This window comes from Fundulus heteroclitus, chromosome 13, assembly GCF_011125445.2.
Source record: "Fundulus heteroclitus isolate FHET01 chromosome 13, MU-UCD_Fhet_4.1, whole genome shotgun sequence".
Classification (NCBI taxonomy): domain Eukaryota; kingdom Metazoa; phylum Chordata; class Actinopteri; order Cyprinodontiformes; family Fundulidae; genus Fundulus; species Fundulus heteroclitus.
In genome coordinates this window covers 38,609,940-38,630,981 of record NC_046373.1, presented here as the reverse complement: position 1 = coordinate 38,630,981, position 21,042 = coordinate 38,609,940, and the positions used below count along the sequence as shown (strand labels likewise).

Sequence of the window (21,042 nt, the reverse complement as noted above, 5' to 3'; positions counted from 1 at the left end):
GAATTCTCGTTGCTTCCCTACTGACTGGCTGCCGTCACCGTTTGGGATTTCTGTTACCTCGGGGAAGACGTCCGTCCGTCCGGAGCTCAGCCGCTGCACGCACAAACCACCCGCCGACGCACCCATCGTCGAAAGGCCAGCATCAGCCGGGCCCGGATTCAACTGCACGTCGCCAGACAGCAAAGTCAAAGTCAAGAGAACACCAAAACCACGCCGACTGCAGCCTCTCCGGCAATCGCGCCTTCTCCCGCGATGCGTGAGTCCGATTTGTTTGGTGTTCAAGCAGATGGCGATGTTGTTTTGTTTGCTTTGCGTGCCGCGCCGGAGGTGATCTGATTGTGTGGTGGTCGAGTAGATGACAAGGTATCCATATCCAAAGAAGTTTAATCTCGGTAATCCTTTCATATTTTCTGGCTGATGGTTGTCAGCCTGAAACATCTGTTTGTTTGCGCTTAAGTGTTGTAAAAGTGGCAGCAGAAGAAGCCAGCAGCAAAGCAGGAATACGCAAACGTTTCCTGTCGTCGAGAGTCCAGAGGAACCGGCCCTGGTGGGAACCTGGGCCTCCCGGTCCAAGTCGTCATGCATGTTGAGTTCAGCTCAATCAGAGCGCAGATCTAATGGCTAAACTTAGTTTTAGTGTCTAACTCCTCAGTCTAACTACAGTGTCTAACCATTATTTCTTTACTGGCTCATGAACATTTTAAATCAAATATTTAACAGATAATTAATAGCAAACATGAAGAAATCAAATAGTTTTTACAATCTTACTACATTATGATAAAACTTATTTTATGGCTAGCCCTATATATTTTTCAAGGGATAAATTCAAAACTATTTTTCTAGCTAACAAAATTACTATATAGATGTTTTTAGAGATACCCTGTGGCAGACCACTGGGAGACTCCACTCACACCCAGACTACAGGAGGTAAAAATCTTCTTATATGTGGTGGTTTTTTGGTGCATTTTCTGTAGTCCTATGTAGACGACACACAGATCTACATCACCATGTCATCAGGTGACTATGAACCCATTCAAGCACTGAGTAAATGCTTAGAAGAAATCAATGCATGGATGTGCCAAAATGTTCTTCAATTGAATCAAAACAAAACTGAAGTAATAATTTTTGGACCAATACAGGAGAGATCAAGAGTTAGCACATGATTAAAACATAGGAAAATAAAAACAAAATAAAAGCAAGTTGGAATAAAATGTAGAAAAATTTAAACAAAATACAACATGATAAAATGGAAATTAAAAGCAAACATTAAAAACAGTTGGACTACAAACTTAAACTAGTGATGTTTCAGTAAAACAGTTCGGTAAGTGGAGCATAGGAACTAAATGCTGCTTCTCCATGTCTGGTTCTGGTTCTGGTTCTGCAGAGCAGGCTGGAGCCAGAAGACCTGAGTGGTCTGGAGGGTTGATGCACTGATAACAAGTCTGTGATGTATTTAGGTGCTAATTAAGGGATTTATAGACTAACAGAAGTATTTTAAAGTCTATTCTCTGAGATCCAGGGAGCCATGGAAGGACTTCAGAACCGGGTCCATGTTCTCTACATTCTTAGTCTTAGTGGAAGGACTTCAGAACCGGGTCCATGTTCTCTACGTTCTTAGTCTTAGTGGAAGGACTTCAGAACCAGGTCCATGTTCTCTACGTTCTTAGTCTTAGTGAGGACTTCAGAACCGGGTCCATGTTCTCTACGTTCTTAGTCTTAGTGAGGACTTCAGAACCGGGTCCATGTTCTCTACGTTCTTAGTCTTAGTGGAAGGACTTCAGAACCGGGTCCATGTTCTCTACGTTCTTAGTCTTAGTGGAAGGACTTCAGAACCGGGTCCATGTTCTCTACGTTCTTAGTCTTAGTGAGGACTTCAGAACCGGGTCCATGTTCTCTACGTTCTTAGTCTTAGTGGAAGGACTTCAGAACCGGGTCCATTTTCTCTACGTTCTTAGTCTTAGTGAGGACTTCAGAACCGGGTCCATGTTCTCTACGTTCTTAGTCTTAGTGAGGATGCGGGCAGAAGGTTCATGTTGGCCCCATCTCCAGGTGGATGGGCCCATGGGTCGTCTTTTTATAGCTCTCTTTGCAGGTGTAGAAGCAGACTCAGAGGATGTTATATTGCTCTCTCCCTTTTCCTCTCCTCTTTCTTTCACCTTTTCTCCTTTTTTCTCTCTTCTACCTTCTTGTTTAACTGAGGTCTCCACCCCCAAAAGACGGTTCCATTATAGTAGATCTTTATCAGATAATGCTGTATCAAACTTTAAAGAGTCTGTCCCCCTTTTAATATTCTAAGTATCACAGAAATGCCCCTTAGACGGCAGCAATGTTTTTTCTTCCCATTCACAAATTGACGCTTTTGTTGACACTGTCACTTCCTTGTTGCGTTTTGCATTAGACAATGTAGCTCCCTTGAAAAACAAGGTGATTGTTCACAGGAAGCTGGCTCCCTGGTTTAATTCAGATCAGCGTTCTATAAAAAGACCCTTCGCAGCGTTAGAGCAGCATAGTTTTCATCATTAATTGAGGAGAATAAAAATAATCCTAGATTTCTCTTCAGTACAGTTGCCAATCTTACCCAGAGTCATAGCTCCATTGATCCATCCATTCCCTTAGCTCTCAGCAGTAATGGCTTTATGGGATTCTTCATAAATAAATTGATTCCATTAAAAATAAAATAATTGGGAAAAAATGAACCTATTTGAAAAGTTTCAGTCAGGCTTCAGAGCTCATCTTAGCACTGAAGCAACTCTGGTGAAGGTCACTAATGATATTCTCATGGCCTCAGATAATGGACTTGTGTCTGTACTTGTCCTGTTAGATCTCAGTGCTGCATTTGTTACAGTTGATCACAATATTCTCCTACAAAGACTTGAGCATACAGTAGGGATTAAGGGGAAAGCATTAGGCTGGTTTAAATCTGATCTATCAGACAGATTCCAGATTGTTCATATTAATAATAAATCTTCTTCAAACTCTAGGGTCACCTGTGGAGTACCACAGGGTTCAGTCCTTGGGCCAATTCTCTTTACTATATATATATCAGTGACGTGCGGTAGAGTTCATAGCTGGCGAGGCACTGACCTCATCAGAGTCAGATTTACAAATATATCCACTCTACAGAGTAGACTCATTGCAAAGTGCTGAAGGAGACTGATTGAGCCAAATCAATTCACCAAGAGACATGGAAAAATATATTGATTCTTTGATGAAAAAAACTAAATTATTTGTCATTTGATTGGTAACAGTTTATGAGTTATGATGGATTTCGGAATTTGTAACGCATTATAAAAAATATAACACACATTATGCACATTTCATTACAAAAACAAAACATGAATAATTATCGCTGTCTTACCTCTACTTATAAATGAAGTCCATGCGGCGCTCTTTCTGCACAAAAATATCGGTAATTTTCCGGTAAAAGTTCTCTTTATCTTCTTCAGATTTAAAAGTTTCTCAGTCTCAGTGGAGCTCACTGCCAGGGAGGAAAGCCTTCCTTCATCAGTCCTGTTCCTGCTGTATGTTTAGAGTCTTTTTAGTGCTTTACTTGTTTAGCATAACTCGCTAATAATACATTCATAACTTGCTGTCATTTTACAGTTTTGGGATCAGGAGCGGTGCCCCTTGAGCGCCCCCTGCCTAGAGGCCAAGGAACTGCCGGCATCACCTACAACCAGTTCTTTGCTGTTTATGATCGGCCAGCAGCAAGAAAACATGTTGCCTGCACACAGTTTGATGATCAAAACACAATTCGTAATCCACATACATTAAATGGTGGAAAATCAGTTCATAACTGTTTGAACAATTGAATTTATGATCTAGAGACAGGAAGATGCATTCACAGAATGGAAGTCAGCGCAGTTAACATGGGATTGCGCAATCCCAGGGGAGGCCAAGCTCGCTGCGGCCTCACCGGCTTCGCTATCAAGCGGCACCAAGGATTTACATGAAAAATAGCGAAAAGTCTGCGATTTTAAAGAGAATATGATCAAAAATTAGGAAATTAGATTAAAAAAATAACTTTTAATACAAATGACTGAGTGAATCACAATTTATATTATGTTATCATTATTATATATTTTCTTTCTTTTGATGATGACAAGTGAGGTTTGGCCTCACTTGCCTCCCCTGACTGCACGTCACTGATATATATGCTTCTGATTGGCAAAATTATCAGACAGCATGGGATTAATTTCCACTGTTATGCTGATAATACTCAGCTATATTTATCCATAAATCCTGATGAATCCAATCAATTATTTTGACAACAGCCATGTGTTGATGACATCAAAAACTGGATGACTTTAAATTTCCTGCACTTAAATTCAGACAAGACAAAAGTTGTAATCTTTGGACCAGAGTTCTCAAAATATAAACTTCTTAATCACTTAATCTGGATGGCATTAACTTGGCCTCTAGTAATAAAGTAAAAAATCTTGGTGTTATTTTTGACCAAGACATGTCATTTCAATCCCATATTAAACAGGTTTCTCGTCCTCACCGACCAGGTCGAAGCTAAGTTGCACTCTGACTTCTGCGCAACCAGCCGCGAAGTAAAGAATGTCGAAACAACTTTGTTTATTTTTGTCAGCTGTTGCAGGAAAGCGGACGCGAGACAGCGGATCGGTCACCTTCCCTCACCAGACAAGCTGAGAGCTCAGAGACTATATGAAGGACGTCGGGCCGGGCTAACCTCAACCACGTTTCAGCTAGCTCATAGCAACATGTCTGCTGCTGAAATAACCAACGTTTTCCCTGGACCACTGCTCTTCCTTGGACGCCCAAAGTGAACCGAACTCACACCGAGGCACCCACAGGTTGGCAGAGGATGAGCAGGGAGAGTTAAATGGTTTATTTGGAAAGATTTGTGTAATGCGTTACATTGTGTTGTTAAACACATGAAGCTCACTCATTACCACAAAAATATAGTCGGAGCTTTTAAAATTAGTGCCGAAAGCCCACTAGCCTAAATGCTATCAGCTCTGGTAAATTCCGGTTCCCGGATGGGCCCGATAAAGGCTGGTTTCAAGCATAAGGCTTGTTCGTTTCACTCCACCATTGCTCGATAGTTGAGCGTTATTACCGCATCAATATGGAATATTAATGACGATTTAAAGGCGTTTTGTTTAACTTTAGGATTAGCCGACTTTAGCAACAGATTGCTACAGCGACCTCTAGCCTCCCGGAGGTATAACCGCATTAATAAAATTGAGCGTCCCTAAAGTTAATGATTTTACTGAGAAAATCATTCTTTAAAATGTTATTTCATCAAAAAATGTTTTGTTTAACTCAGGAATTGCATTGTGAATGGGTTTAAACACATTCCAAATTTTGTTCTAAATTAGTTAAGATAATTCCATTAAATTCATTCCATGTTCTTTAAGTTGAACTCTGGAACTCAGATCTGCAGTGAACCAGGATTCACTGAATTATTCTTATGATGATGATAAACCACTTTGTTTTATCTTTTGTGTCTTTTGAATGTACATAGTTCCTTAGCTTCTTTTTATCGTCATTTTGCTTGGTAGTTTTAGTTAAGTTTCACTAGCCTAGTAGAGAGGATTTGTTGATTGAAATATAGTGTTAATTCAGATAAACAGTATTATATAGTGATGTTCTCTGGATGTTCATTTTATTTCTGTTAATAAATTCTTGATCCTAAAGGGAAGTTGTCACTCCTTTATTCTATGTGTGTGCAGGGTTTGCTGTTAAAAGAACGCCAGTGCTCGAATTCATACCTTTCAACTATTGTCCTGATATCAGCGAGCTGAAATCCACCGGACAATACCTAACAGAAAGAGAGTTGTTTATCAAACATTAAATAACTTTTAAACAGTGTATAATTGCACAACAGCTATTTCTATAGTTATGCTGCTATAGGCTTAGGCTGCTGGAGGACATCAGGGCCTATTTCTCTCACTCTGCTGAGTTCTCCTACTGCTCTCCAATCTGCATTGCTTGTTGTCATTTCAGCTTTTAACTTTTTGTTCTCTGTCTTATTTCTCTTCATAGAAGGTACACCTGGTCTGGTGTTCTGTTAGCTGTGACATCATCAGGGGAGGCAGATCATCCTCTATTACCATCTAACATAGAAAGTACTCCTGGGTCAATGTGAGCTTCTGAGCTTTCTGTGTGTCTGCTCTGTCTTCTCTAACATAGAAAGTACTCCTGGGTCAATGTGAGCTTCTGTGCTTTCTGTGTCTCTGCTCTGTCTTCTCTAAGCCCCAGTGGGTGGAGGCAGATGAGCGTTCACACTGAGCCTGGTTCTGGTTCTGCTGGAGGTTCTCCTCCCTGTTAAAGGGGAGTTTTCCTCTCCACTGTCGCTTCATGCATGCTCAGTATGAGGGATTGCTGCAAAGCCATCAACAATGCAGACGACTGTCCACTGTGGCTCTACGCTCTTTCAGGAGGAGTGAATGCTGCTTGGAGAGACTTGATGCAACCTGCTGGGTTTCCTTAGAGAGGAAACTTTCTCACCAACCTGGAGGATCTGATGGAGTCTGACTTTGGAAAGTGCCTGGAGATGACGTGTTTCATGAATTGGCGCTATATAAATAAAATTTAATTGAAGTGTTTCAGTGTCCATTTAACATGAAATATTTCCTGCATAGATTATAGTAAAGCTTCTTGCATATATAAATCAAGTGGAGTACTATGGCTAAACCTCAGCTGGTCTGTGAACACCACGTCACTGGTGAAGAGGGCACAGAAACAACTGTACTTCCTGCGGAGGATGAGGAGAGCCCACTTGCCCCCGCCCATCCTCACGACTTTCTACAGAAGCACCATAGAGAGCATTCTGACCAGCTGTCTCTCTGTGTGGTGTGGAGGCTGCAGTGCCTCCGACTGGAAGAATGTGAGGAGAGTGGTGAGGACAGCAGAAGGGATCATCAGAGCTCCTTTTCCCTCCATAAAAGACATTTCATCCCAGCGCTGCGTGTCCCGTAACATCATCAGCAATCCCTCACACCCCCACCATGGATTGTTCTCCCTGCTGCCCTCTGGGAAGAGGTTCCGCAGCATCCGCTGCAGGTCCACCAGGTTCTGCAAAAGCTTTTTCCCTGTTGCCATCAGACTGTTGAACTGCTGAACCTCTAAACTGGACTCTGTACCACATTTGCATATTTGCATATTTGCATCATTGCATCCTTATCTAGCATTACAAATGCTGCTGAACTCTTAGTTTCTAAAATGCATTCTTGCACAAATCATTTCTGCACATACAAATGGTTTTTAAAAAATACTCACCTGTACACTGTGATCGCACACTGTCTCTTTCTCCTGCATTGTTTACATTTTAATTGTTTTACTGTTAAATCACTGCTGCACTTTATCCTGCAATTTTATCCTGTAATTTTATCCTGTAATTTCCTGCAATTTACTGTCATTTTCAAGCTGTATGCAAACGAAATTTCGTTCTGTACGCACTCTGTGCATATAAAATGACAAATAAAGTTGTCTAAGTCTAAGTCTAAAGCAGTAAGGCTCCACTTGTGAAAGTAGAATCTGTTGGGCTCTTGTTGGCAATGCCACATTGCCAGACAGGACACAAAACAAAACAAACAAAAACAGTTCTTTATAAACAATGTTTGATAGCTTAATTTTATTGCACAGTTTTCCATTATTAAAGTCCATTTTGATTTAGGAGTTTTAGATCATTTAACTACAACAGGAAACCTTATAGTCCACGTTTAGCAGATTTAAAGAGTTGAAGAAAAGATCTGAGCTTGAATCAATCCTGACACTGTGGCTCCGACCTCAAACTGAATGCAAAACAGCAAAGTTGCCTCTTCAATGTATTTTTACTGATTTCCACAAAGTGTTATGTGGAAGGAGACAAATGATTTAATGTAAAAAGAATCAGCAGGTTTAGATGATCTGAAAACTAAACGTGATGTTCATGAAGATGTTCATCCTGGTGTCTTTACGCTGTGACAGCACTGAGCTCAGCATCTCCATTCAATTCAGCCGCCTATAAATACTGACGAGGACTCCTCCAACATTCATCAGCTGACTGGCTGGCTGAGCAGGTAGGACTCCAGCTCCTCTGCAGAGCTTCTCTGTAACCCACCTGATCTCAAAGAGTTAACTCTGGCTTTCTTTCAGTGCAGTCATGAAGGTCCTCGTCGTCCTCGTCTTCATCTTTCTCTCAGGTCAGAATGTCTTGATGCTTTGGTAAAAATGTCAGAAGATAAAAAAGGCTTTAAAGTGTGTTGTCTCTGCAGGTTGTAATGGTGGACACTATGAACCCCCAAGCCAAAGGCAGGTAGAAATGGCGCAGGATGCTTACTGGCAATATGTTCAGCAGTCAACGTTGACCCCAGAAGACTATGTGCGGGATATCAGACACTCGCCTCCAGGACAGTATCTGTGGTGAGAGGAAATCTCAAATGTATTTCTACAGAGCTTTAAATCTGGATGGATTCACTGAGATTTAGGCAGAGACTGAAAATATTTATTTACTGCTATTATAGCCTCTTATGAAACCATGAAGATTCTCTTTACCCTCCAGGTCAGAAGCACATGTATGTTTCTAGCCAACCTTGACATGCTTGCAGGATGGATCTTTGGGTTCTTGTAGGCTGAAAGGTCACTCTCTCTGGACTGATGCTGTTTCTCCTTCTGAATAAAGCAGATTTCTCCCTTTTAGGTGTTTAAATATGTTGAAAAAGATGAATAAACATAAAAAGACACTTTAGAAAGTTAACTGATTTAATGTTTAATTGAAACCTAAAACCAGATGTTCATCAGGGTTATGTCTGTGTCTCTGCAGCTCCCTCATCTCAAAGAGCATCGACCTCATCTACAACTTCTACCATAATGTGTACACTCATATAGTTCGGTGGACCAACAACTTTTACAATAGCGTCCGCTATGAGATAGATCACCTGAAGCAAGACCTGGAGCATTTTCTGCTCTACCTGGAAGCTGACGTCCACCACCACGCCAAGGAGCTGGCAGCTCAGACCCGTTCCAAGCTGGAGGGGCTGAAGGAGAGTGCCGTCCACTACATTGAAGCCCTGGACCCCAAAGGCTTCAAAATTGCCCTGCAGGAGAAGATCCAGGATCTGCATGAGCATGTAGATAAGTGCTTTGAACACCTGGATAACACGCATCATCATCATCATCCTCATGACCACTATGATCATCATCATAGTCACCCACATCATCGAGACCATCACCATCTTTTGTACAAACTTTTTGGTTACTCTCATTATGATCATCCCCATGACCACAAAAACCACCATGATGACAAAAACCACCATGACCATCATCATGACCTCAAAGACCACCATCATCATGACCACAAAGACCACCATGATGACAAAAACCACCATGACTATCACCAACTTTTGTACAAACTTTTTGGTTACTCTCATTATGATCATCACCATGACCACAAAAACCACCATGATGACAAAAACCACCATGACCATCATCATGACCACAAAGACCACCATCATCATGACCACAAAGACCACCATGATGACAAAAACCACCATGACCATCATCATGACCACAAAGACCACCAGCATCATGACCACAAAGACTGCCATGACCATCATCATGACCACAAAGACCACCATGACCATCATCATGACCACAAAGACCACCATCATCATGACCACAAGGACCACCATGATGACAAAGACCACCATGACTATCACCAACTTTTGTACAAACTTTTTGGTTACTCTCATTATGATCATCACCATGACCACAAACACCACCATGATGACAAAGACCACCATGACCACAAAGACCATCATCACCATGACCACAAAGACCACCATCATCAAGACCTCAAAGACCACCATCATCATGACCACAAAGACCACCATCATCATGACCATCATCTGAAGATGAAGGTTTATGAAAGCCTGGAGAGGTTTAAGGTGACCTTGTCCTCCCTGGCCTACGGCTTTGAGGTCAAACTTACCCGCACAACCAATAAGCTCAATAAAGAAATTGTTCCCCATAGAAGAAGAGGTTTGTTCAAGTTGAGAAAGGATTCAGACAACCTGCAGAAAGAGCTGGGCTCTCTGTGGGAGGAGTGGGCACAGAGTCAGAAGAAGGCTGACTGAATGGATTTATCGTCCATCAGGTCATTTTCACACCTGAGATAGAGTCAACTTTTGATTTTATTTAAATGCTAAATTTATTAGAAAGAGACATCTTGTGTTCGTTTTTTCTTAGGCTGCTGATTTGCTGCAGAATAATTAATTATAATATGATATTCCTTCATTAAAATACAGGATTTCACAACAAACGCTTGAATGCCTCTTAGTTTGATTTCTTTGCCACTTACTTCCTGGAGTTTAATAAATAGCTCCGCTTCAATTTTGCTTTTTGTTTTTGAAGGTGTCGTCAATTTGGTGAATTCACACAAGTTGCACTAAAGCAAAGCCTTGAAATTTTTGCTTCACAGTTCTCAACATTAAAACACATCAATACTCCCAAAAAATCTATGTTTTTTTTCTCATAAATATGTTTCTACATATTAAAGCTCCTCTCAGCAGAATCACACATGGTGACCAAGTTAGTTAGTCAACTGGTTAAACCTTTACCACCTCTCCATCGCCACGCATCTTCTCTATAAATCACAAACTTCATTTTAACCAACTGTGTTCATGGCTGATGGGAAAAATATTTTATAAGCACATTTTAATCCTTCATCGTGTGCATTTGAATGTTTTAAGGACTTGTTTAAACCCTTGATTTAGTGATACGATTTGCAGCTGCTACATTAGCAAATGTCCTTTTGTAGCCATTGAAACTATATAAATTCAATGGCTATCTTAAACCAGTATTTTGTTACTGAATAATATGAACCAAATTTTATGACCAACCATGAATACTTTTTGTAAGTTCTCTTACATCTCTGACTAAGTATATTTTAATGTCTACTTTAAATATTGTTTAACTTTAACTATGTTATTTTATAATGTGATTCATTAACTGCTTTTATTTTGGTAAATAAAACTGCTTTTCATAGCAAAATCAAAATTCTTAACTTAAAATAAATTTGTTTTTAGGACATAACCACTACCAGTTTAACGTATTACCAGATTTTTAACACCTAATATCAGCCAAGTTATTTTATTTGCTATTGTAACCAAATAATCAAGCATTTACTTTTTAATGACCGATCTTAACCGAATAGTTTTCATGGCTAACCTGGGATACTTTTCAATAGCAGACCATAAATAAGCATGTTTTTATACACAGCTATGACCAAAGTTGGTGCATTTTAATGCTTCATTCTGATCTAACATTTGTTTTTTGCTAACTTTAGATAAACTTTAATGGCTAAACTTAGTTTTAGTGTCTAACTCCTCAGTCTAACTACCGTGTCTAACCATTATTTCTTTACTGGCTCATGAACATTTTAAATCAAATATTTAACAGATAATTAATAGCAAACATGAAGAAATCAAATAGTTTTTACAATCTTACTACATTATGATAAAACTTATTTTATGGCTAGCCCTATACATTTTTCAAGGGATAAATTCAAAACTATTTTTCTAGCTAACAAAATTACTATATAGATGTTTTTAGAGATACCCTGTGGCAGACCACTGGGAGACTCCACTCACACCCAGACTACAGGAGGTAAAAATGTTCTTATATGTGGTGGTTTTTTGGTGCATTTTCTGTAGTCCTGTGTAGACGACACACAGATCTACATTACCATGTCATCAGGTGACTATGAACCCATTCAAGCACTGAGTAAATGCTTAGAAGAAATCAATGCATGGATGTGCCAAAATGTTCTTCAATTGAATCAAAACAAAACTGAAGTAATAATTTTTGGACCAATACAGGAGAGATCAAGAGTTAGCACATGATTAAAACATAGGAAAATAAAAACAAAATAAAAGCAAGTTGGAATAAAATGTAGAAAATTTTAAACAAAATACAACATGATAAAATGGAAATTAAAAGCAAACATTAAAAACAGTTGGACTACAAACTTAAACTAGTGATGTTTCAGTAAAACAGTTCGGTAAGTGGAGCATAGGAACTAAGTGCTGCTTCTCCATGTCTGGTTCTGGTTCTGGTTCTGGTTCTGCAGAGCAGGCTGGAGCCAGAAGACCTTAGTGGTCTGGAGGGTTGATGCACTGATAACAAGTCTGTGATGTATTTAGGTGCTAATTAAGGGATTTATAGACTAACAGAAGGATTTTAAAGTCTATTCTCTGAGATACAGGGAGCCATGGAAGGACTTCAGAACCGGGTCCATGTTCTCTACGTTCTTAGTCTTAGTGGAAGGACTTCAGAACCGGGTCCATGTTCTCTACGTTCTTAGTCTTAGTGGAAGGACTTCAGAACCGGGTCCATGTTCTCTACGTTCTTAGTCTTAGTGAGGACTTCAGAACCGGGTCCATGTTCTCTACGTTCTTAGTCTTAGTGGAAGGACTTCAGAACCGGGTCCATGTTCTCTACGTTCTTAGTCTTAGTGAGGACTTCAGAACCGGGTCCATGTTCTCTACGTTCTTAGTCTTAGTGGAAGGACTTCAGAACCGGGTCCATTTTCTCTACGTTCTTAGTCTTAGTGAGGACTTCAGAACCGGGTCCATGTTCTCTACGTTCTTAGTCTTAGTGAGGATGCGGGCAGAAGGTTCATGTTGGCCCCATCTCCAGGTGGATGGGCCCATGGGTCGTCTTTTTATAGCTCTCTTTGCAGGTGTAGAAGCAGACTCAGAGGATGTTATATTGCTCTCTCCCTTTTCCTCTCCTCTTTCTTTCACCTTTTCTCCTTTTTTCTCTCTTCTACCTTCTTGTTTAACTGAGGTCTCCACCCCCAAAAAACGGTTCCATTATAGTAGATCTTTATCAGATAATGCTGTATCAAACTTTAAAGAGTCTGTCCCCCTTTTAATATTCTAAGTATCACAGAAATGCCCCTTAGACGGCAGCAATGTTTTTTTCTTCCCATTCACAAATTGACGCTTTTGTTGACACTGTCACTTCCTTGTTGCGTTTTGCATTAGACAATGTAGCTCCCTTGAAAAACAAGGTGATTGTTCACAGGAAGCTGGCTCCCTGGTTTAATTCAGATCAGCGTTCTATAAAAAGACCCTTCGCAGCGTTAGAGCAGCATAGTTTTCATCATTAATTGAGGAGAATAAAAATAATCCTAGATTTCTCTTCAGTACAGTTGCCAATCTTACCCAGAGTCATTTACCTGACTCCGCCAGATAGATTTGCTCCGCATATCCATCTGGAAACCTTCCGTTGAAGTAATTTTGGGAAGGGGCGAAAATACTGGTTAGCTGATTGGCCTATGTTGGTGATAGACGGGCCAAATGAACCAATCAGATTCGTCGTCGCACGTAAGAGTAGAGCAGCGGCTCTACTCTGAGTCCTCCCCGGATGACTGAGCTCCTCACCCTATCTCTAAGGGAGAGCCCAGACACACTACGGAGAAAACTCATTTCAGCCGCTTGTATCCGGGATCTCGTTCTTTCGGTCACGACCCAAAGCTCGTGACCATAGATGAGGGTAGGAACGTAGATCGACCGGTAAATCGAGAGCTTCGCCTTTTGGCTCAGCTCTTTCTTCACCACAACGGATCGGTACAGCGCCCGCTTCACAGCAGACGCTGCACCAATCCGCCTGTCGATCTCCCGCTCCATCTTCCCCTCATTCGTGAACAAGACCCCAAGATACTTGAACTCCTCCACTAGGGGCAGCACATTCTCCCCAACCCGGAGAAGGCACTCTACCCTTTTCCGGTTCAAGACCATGGTCTCGGATTTGGAGGCACTGATTTTCATCCCGGCCGCTTCGCACTCGGCTGCGAACCGCTCCAGTGAGAGCTGTAGATCACGCCCTGATGAAGCCAATAGGACCACGTCATCCGCGAATAGCAGAGACGCAATCCTAAGGCCACCAAAACGGATCCCCTCAACACCTTGGCTGCGCCTAGAAATTCTGTCCATAAAAGTTATGAACAGAATCGGTGACAAAGGGCAACCTTGGCGGAGTCCAACTCTCACCGGAAACGAGTCCGACTTACTGCCAGCAATGCGGACCAGACTCTGACACCGGTCGTACAGAGACCTGACAGCCCTTATTAAAGGGTCCGGTACTCCATACTCCCGGAGTACCCCCCACAGGATCCCCCGGGGGACACGGTCGAATGCCTTCTCCAGATCCACAAAGCACATGTAGACTGGTTGGGCAAACTCCCATGCCCCCTCAAGAATCCTGCTGAGGGTATAGAGCTGGTCCAGTGTTCCACGGCCAGGACGAAAACCACACTGCTCTTCCTGAATCCGAGATTCGACTATCCGACGGACCCTCCTTTCCAGAACCCCTGAATAGACCTTACCAGGGAGGCTTAAGAGTGTGATTCCCCTGTAGTTGGAACACACTCTCCGGTCCCCCTTTTTAAATAGGGGGACCACCACCCCAGTCTGCCAATCCAGGGGAACTGCCCCCGATGTCCACGCAATGTTGCAGAGCCGCGTTAACCAACACAGCCCCACAACATCCAGAGCCTTAAGGTACTCAGGGCGAATCTCATCCACCCCCGGGGCCTTGCCACCGAGGAGCTTTTTAACAACCTCGGCAACCTCAGCCCCAGAGATGGGAGAACCCGACCCAGAGTCCTCAGGCTCTGCTTCCTCAATGGAAGACGTGTTGGTGGGATTAAGGAGGTCTTCGAAGTATTCCGCCCACCGACGCACGACGTCCCGAGTCGAGGTCAGCAGCACACCACCCCCACTGTAAACAGTGTTGGTACTGCACTGCTTCCCCCTCCTGAGACGCCGGATAGTGGACCAGAATCGCTTCGAAGCCGTACGGAAGTCTTTCTCCATGGCCTCTCCGAACTCTTCCCACGCCCGAGTTTTTGCCTCGGCGACCAGCCGAGCTGCCTGCCGCTTCGACTGCCGGTACACATCAGCTGCTTCCGGAGTCCCACAGGCCAAAAAAGCCCGGTAGGACTCCTTCTTCAGCTTGACGGCTTCCCTCACCGCTGGTGTCCACCAGCGGGTTCGAGGGTTGCCGCCGCGACATGCACCGACAACCTTGCGACCGCAGCTCCGACTAGCCGCCTCAACAATAGAGGCGTGGAACATGGTCCATTCAGACTCAATGTCCCCCGCCTCCCTCGGGACGTGTTTAAAGTTCTCCCGGAGGTGGGAGTTAAAGCTCCGCCTCACAGGGGACTCTGCCAGACGTTCCCAGCAAACCCTCACAGTACGTTTGGGCCTGCCCGGTCGGACCGGCTTCCTCCCCCGCCATCGGAGCCAACTCACCACCAGGTAGTGGTCGGTGGAGAGCTCCGCCCCTCTCTTCACCCGAGTGTCCAAGACATACGGCCGCAGATCAGATGAAACGACAACAAAGTCGATCATTGAACTGCGACCTAGGGTGTCCTGGTGCCAAGAGCACATATGGACACCCTTATGCTTGAACATGGTGTTTGTGATGGACAATCCATGACGAGCACAGAAGTCCAACAACAAAACACCACTCGAGTTTAGATCAGGTGGGCCATTCCTCCCAACCACGCCCCTCCAGGTCCCACTGTCATTGCCCACGTGAGTGTTGAAGTCCCCCAGCAAAACGAGGGAGTCCCCAGGAGGGGCACTCTCCAGTACCCCTTCCAAGGACTCCAAAAAGGGTGGGTAATCTGAACTGCTGTTTGGCGCATAAGCGCAAACAACAGTCAGAACCCGTCCCCCCACACGAATGCGGAGGGAGGCCACCCTCTCGTTCACCGGGGAAAACCCCAACGTGCAGGCACCGAGATGGGGGGCAACAAGTATGCCAACCCCAGCTCGGCGCCTCTCACCATGGGCAACTCCAGAGTGCCCCTCTGGCGCCCCTCCCTGGGCTGCCACCTTACCGTGGTGGAGGGGTTTGAGTGTCCCAATGATCCTAGGAGCTATGCTGTCAGGGGCTTTAAGCCCCTAGTAGGGTCACCCAAGGCAGACAGGTCCTAGGTGAGGGACCAGACAAAGCGCAGCCCAAAACTCCCCTTATGATGAGTACGATTGTTGGACCTCGTGTTCCCTCGCCCGGACGCGGGTCACCGGGGCCCCACTCTGGAGCAAGGCCTGGAGGTGGGGCACGTTGGCGAGCGTCTGGTGGCCGGGCTTTTGCCCATGGAGCCCGGCCGGGCTCAGCCCGAAGAGGTGAAAGGTAAAAGAACGCCAGTGCTCGAATTCATCCCTTTCAACTATTGTCCTGATATCAGCGAGCTGAAATCCACCGGACAATACATAACAGAAAGAGAGTTGTTTATCAAACATTAAATAACTTTTAAACAGTGTATAATTGCACAACAGCTATTTCTATAGTTATGCTGCTATAGGCTTAGGCTGCTGGAGGACATCAGGGCCTATTTCTCTCACTCTGCTGAGTTCTCCTACTGCTCTCCAATCTGCATTGCTTGTTGTCATTTCAGCTTTTAACTTTTTGTTCTCTGTCTTATTTCTCTTCATAGAAGGTACACCTGGTCTGGTGTTCTGTTAGCTGTGACATCATCAGGGGAGACAGATCATCCTCTATTACCATCTAACATAGAAAGTACTCCTGGGTCAATGTGAGCTTCTGTGCTTTCTGTGTCTCTGCTCTGTCTTCTCTACCATAGAAAGTACTCCTGGGTCAATGTGATCTTCTGTGCTTTCTGTGTCTCTGCTCTGTCTTCTCTAACATAGAAAGTACTCCTGGGTCAATGTGAGCTTCTGTGCTTTCTGTGTCTCTGCTCTGTCTTCTCTAAGCCCCAGTGGGTCGAGACAGATGAGCGTTCACACTGAGCCTGGTTCTGGTTCTGCTGGAGGTTTTCCTCCCTGTTAAAGGGGAGTTTTCCTCTCCACTGTCGCTTCATGCATGCTCAGTATGAGGGATTGCTGCAAAGCCATCAACAATGCAGACGACTGTCCACTGTGGCTCTACGCTCTTTCAGGAGGAGTGAATGCTGCTTGGAGAGACTTGAAGTAACCTGCTGGGTTTCCTTAGAGAGGAAACTTTCTCACCAACCTGGAGGATCTGATGGAGTCTGACTTTGGAAAGTGCATGGAGATGACGTGTTTCATGAATTGGCGCTATATAAATAAAATTTAATTGAAGTGTTTCAGTGTCCATTTAACATGAAATATTTCCTGCATAGATTATAGTAAAGCTTCTTGCATATATAAATCAAGTGGAGTACTATGGCTAAACCTCAGCTGGTCTGTGAACACCACGTCACTGGTGAAGAGGGCACAGAAACGACTGTACTTCCTGCGGAGGATGAGGAGAGCCCTCTTGCCCCCGCCCATCCTCACGACTTTCTACAGAAGCACCATAGAGAGCATTCTGACCAGCTGTCTGTCTGTGTGGTGTGGAGGCTGCAGTGCCTCCGACTGGAAGAATGTGAGGAGAGTGGTGAGGACAGCAGAAGGGATCATCGGGGCTCCTTTTCCCTCCATAAAAGACATTTCATCCCAGCGCTGCGTGTCCCGTAACATCATCAGCGATCCCTCACACCCCCACCATGGATTGTTCTCCCTGCTGCCCTCTGGGAAGAGGTTCCGCAGCATCCGCTGCAGGTCCACCAGGTTCTGCAAAAGCTTTTTCCCTGTTGCCATCAGACTGTTGAACTGCTGAAGCTCTAAACTGGACTCTGTACCACATTAGCATATTTGCACATTTGCATCATTGCATCCTTATCTAGCATTACAAATGCTGCTGAACTCTTAGTTTCTAAAATGCATTCTTGCACAAATCATTTCTGCACATACAAATGGTTTTTAAAAAATACTCACCTATACACTGTGATCGCACACTGTCTCTTTCTCATGCAATGTTTACATTTCAATTGTTTTACTGTTAAATCACTGCTGCACTTTATCCTGCAATTTTATCCTGTAATTTCCTGCAATTTACTGTCATTTTCAAGCTGTATGCAAACTAAATTTCGTTCTGTACGCACTCTGTGCATATAAAATGACAAATAAAGTTGTCTAAGTCTAAGTCTAAAGCAGTAAGGCTCCACTTGTGAAAGTAGAATCTGTTGGGCTCTTGTTGGCAATGCCACATTGCCAGACAGGACACAAAACAAAACAAACAAAAACAGTTCTTTATAAACAATGTTTGATAGCTTAATTTTATTGTACAGTTTTCCATTATTAAAGTCCATTTTGATTTAGGAGTTTTAGATCATTTAACTACAACAGGAAACCTTATAGTCCACGTTTAGCAGATTTAAAGAGTTGAAGAAAAGATCTGAGCTTGAATCAATCCTGAAACTGTGGCTCCGACCTCAAACTGAATGCAAAACAGCAAAGTTGCCTCTTCAATGTATTTTTACTGATTTCCACAAAGTGTTATGTGGAAGGAGACAAATGATTTAATGTAAAAAGCATCAGCAGGTTTAGATGATCTGAAAACTAAACGTGATGTTCATGAAGATGTTCATCCTGGTTTCTTTACGCTGTGACAGCACTGAGCTCAGCATCTCCATTCAATTCAGCCACCTATAAATACTGACGAGGACTCCTCCAACATTCATCAGCTGACTGGCTGGCTGAGCAGGTAGGACTCCAGCTCCTCTGCAGAGCTTCTCTGTAACCAACCTGATCTCAAAGAGTTAACTCTGGCTTTCTTTCAGTGCAGTCATGAAGGTCCTCGTTGTCCTCGTCTTCATCTTTCTCTCAGGTCAGAATGTCTTGATGCTTTGGTAAAAATGTCAGAAGATAAAAAAGGCTTTAAAGTGTGTTGTCTCTGCAGGTTGTAATGGTGGACACTATGAACCCCCAAGCCAAAGGCAGGTAGAAATGGCGCAGGATGCTTACTGGCAATATGTTCAGCAGTCAACGTTGACCCCAGAAGACTATGTGCGGGATATCAGACACTCGCCTCCAGGACAGTATCTGTGGTGAGAGGAAATCTCAAATGTATTTCTACAGAGCTTTAAATCTGGATGGATTCACTGAGATTTAGGCAGAGACTGAAAATATTTATTTACTGCTATTATAGCCTCTTATGAAACCATGAAGATTCTCTTTACCCTCCAGGTCAGAAGCACATGTATGTTTCTAGCCAACCTTGACATGCTTGCAGGATGGATCTTTGGGTTCTTGTAGGCTGAAAGGTCACTCTCTCTGGACTGATGCTGTTTCTCCTTCTGAATAAAGCAGATTTCTCCCTTTTAGGTGTTTAAATATGTTGAAAAAGATGAATAAACATAAAAAGACACTTTAGAAAGTTAACTGATTTAATGTTTAATTGAAACCTAAAACCAGATGTTCATCAGGGTTCTGTCTGTGTCTCTGCAGCTCCCTCATCTCAAAGAGCATCGACCTCATCTACAACTTCTACCATAATGTGTACACTCATATAGTTCGGTGGACCAACAACTTTTACAATAGCGTCCGCTATGAGATAGATCACCTGAAGCAAGACCTGGAGCATTTTCTGCACTACCTGGAAGCTGACGTCCACCACCACGCCAAGGAGCTGGCAGCTCAGACCCGTTCCAAGCTGGAGGGGCTGAAGGAGTGTGCCGCCCACTACATTGAAGCCCTGGACCCCAAAGGCTTCAAAATTGCCCTGCAGGAGAAGATCCAGGATCTGCATGAGCATGTAGATAAGTGCTTTGAACACCTGGATAACACGCATCATCATTATCCTCATGACCACTATGATCATCATCATAGTCACCCACATCATCGTGACCATCACCATCTTTTGTACAAACTTTTTGGTTACTCTCATTATGATCATCACCATGACCACAAAAACCACCATGATGACAAAAACCACCATGACCATCATCATGACCTCAAAGACCACCATCATCATGACCACAAAGACCACCATGATGACAAAAACCACAATGACTATCACCAACTTTTGAACAAACTTTTTGGTTACTCTCATTATGATCATCACCATGACCACAAAGACCACCATCACCATGACCACAAAGACCACCATCATCATGACCACAAAGACCACCATCATCATGACCACAAAGACCACCATCATCATGACCACAAAGACCACCATGATGACAAAAACCACCATGACTATCACCAACTTTTGAACAAACTTTTTGGTTACTCTCATTATGATCATCACCATGACCACAAAGACTACCATCATCATGACCACAAAGACCACCATCATCATGACCACAAAGACCACCATCATCATGACCACAAAGACCACCATGATGACAAAAACCACCATGACTATCACCAACTTTTGAACAAACTTTTTGGTTACTCTCATTATGATCATCACCATGACCACAAAGACCACCATCACCATGACCACAAAGACCACCATCATCATGACCACAAAGACCACCATCATCATGACCACAAAGACCACCATCATCATGACCACAAAGACCACCATGATGACAAAAACCACCATGACCATCATCATGACCACAAAGACCACCAGCATCATGACCACAAAGACTGCCATGACCACAAGGACCACCATGATGACCAAGACCACCATGACCATCATCATGACCACAAAGACCACCATCATCATGACCACAAGGACCACCATGATGACAAAGACCACCATGACTATCACCAACTTTTGTACAAACTTTTTGGTTACTCTCATTATGATCATCACCATGACCACAAAGACCACCATGACCACAAAGACCACCATGATGACAAAGACCACCATGACCACAAAGACCATCATCACCATGACCACAAAGACCACCATCATCAAGACCTCAAAGACCATCATCACCATGACCACAAAGACCATCATCACCATGACCATCATCTGAAGATGAAGGTTTATGAAAGCCTGGAGAGGTTTAAGGTGACCTTGTCCTCCCTGGCCTACGGCTTTGAGGTCAAACTTACCCGCACAACCAATAAGCTCAATAAAGAAATTGTTCCCCATAGAAGAAGAGGTTTGTTCAAGTTGAGAAAGGATTCAGACAACCTGCAGAAAGAGCTGGGCTCTCTGTGGGAGGAGTGGGCACAGAGTCAGAAGAAGGCTGACTGAATGGATTTATCGTCCATCAGGTCATTTTCACACCTGAGATAGAGTCAA

General features: G+C 43.3%; 1 protein-coding gene and 3 long non-coding RNA genes across 4 annotated transcripts; 2 read left to right on the top strand and 2 right to left on the bottom strand.

Moving 5' to 3' along the window:
- Positions 1–7,735: 7,735 nt before the first annotated feature.
- On the top strand, positions 7,736–8,318 carry LOC118565376. The gene is made up of 3 exons (XR_004932363.1): positions 7,736–8,033; positions 8,110–8,156; positions 8,229–8,318. It is a non-coding gene; the product is annotated as an uncharacterized LOC118565376 (long non-coding RNA).
- Positions 8,319–8,331: 13 nt separating this feature from the next.
- Positions 8,332–9,467, bottom strand: LOC118565138. The gene is made up of 3 exons (XM_036144819.1): positions 8,892–9,467; positions 8,546–8,625; positions 8,332–8,371 (listed from the first exon to the last, which is right to left on the bottom strand). The coding sequence occupies exons 1-3, from the start codon at positions 9,465–9,467 to the stop codon at positions 8,332–8,334; spliced, it is 696 nt and encodes a 231-aa protein (XP_036000712.1).
- Positions 9,468–18,444: 8,977 nt separating this feature from the next.
- LOC118565556 lies at positions 18,445–18,777 on the top strand. Its single transcript, XR_004932444.1, has 3 exons — positions 18,445–18,540; positions 18,617–18,663; positions 18,736–18,777. It is a non-coding gene; the product is annotated as an uncharacterized LOC118565556 (long non-coding RNA).
- Positions 18,778–18,802: 25 nt separating this feature from the next.
- On the bottom strand, positions 18,803–19,506 carry LOC118565555. Its single transcript, XR_004932443.1, has 3 exons — positions 19,432–19,506; positions 18,974–19,132; positions 18,803–18,878 (listed from the first exon to the last, which is right to left on the bottom strand). It is a non-coding gene; the product is annotated as an uncharacterized LOC118565555 (long non-coding RNA).
- Positions 19,507–21,042: the final 1,536 nt, after the last annotated feature.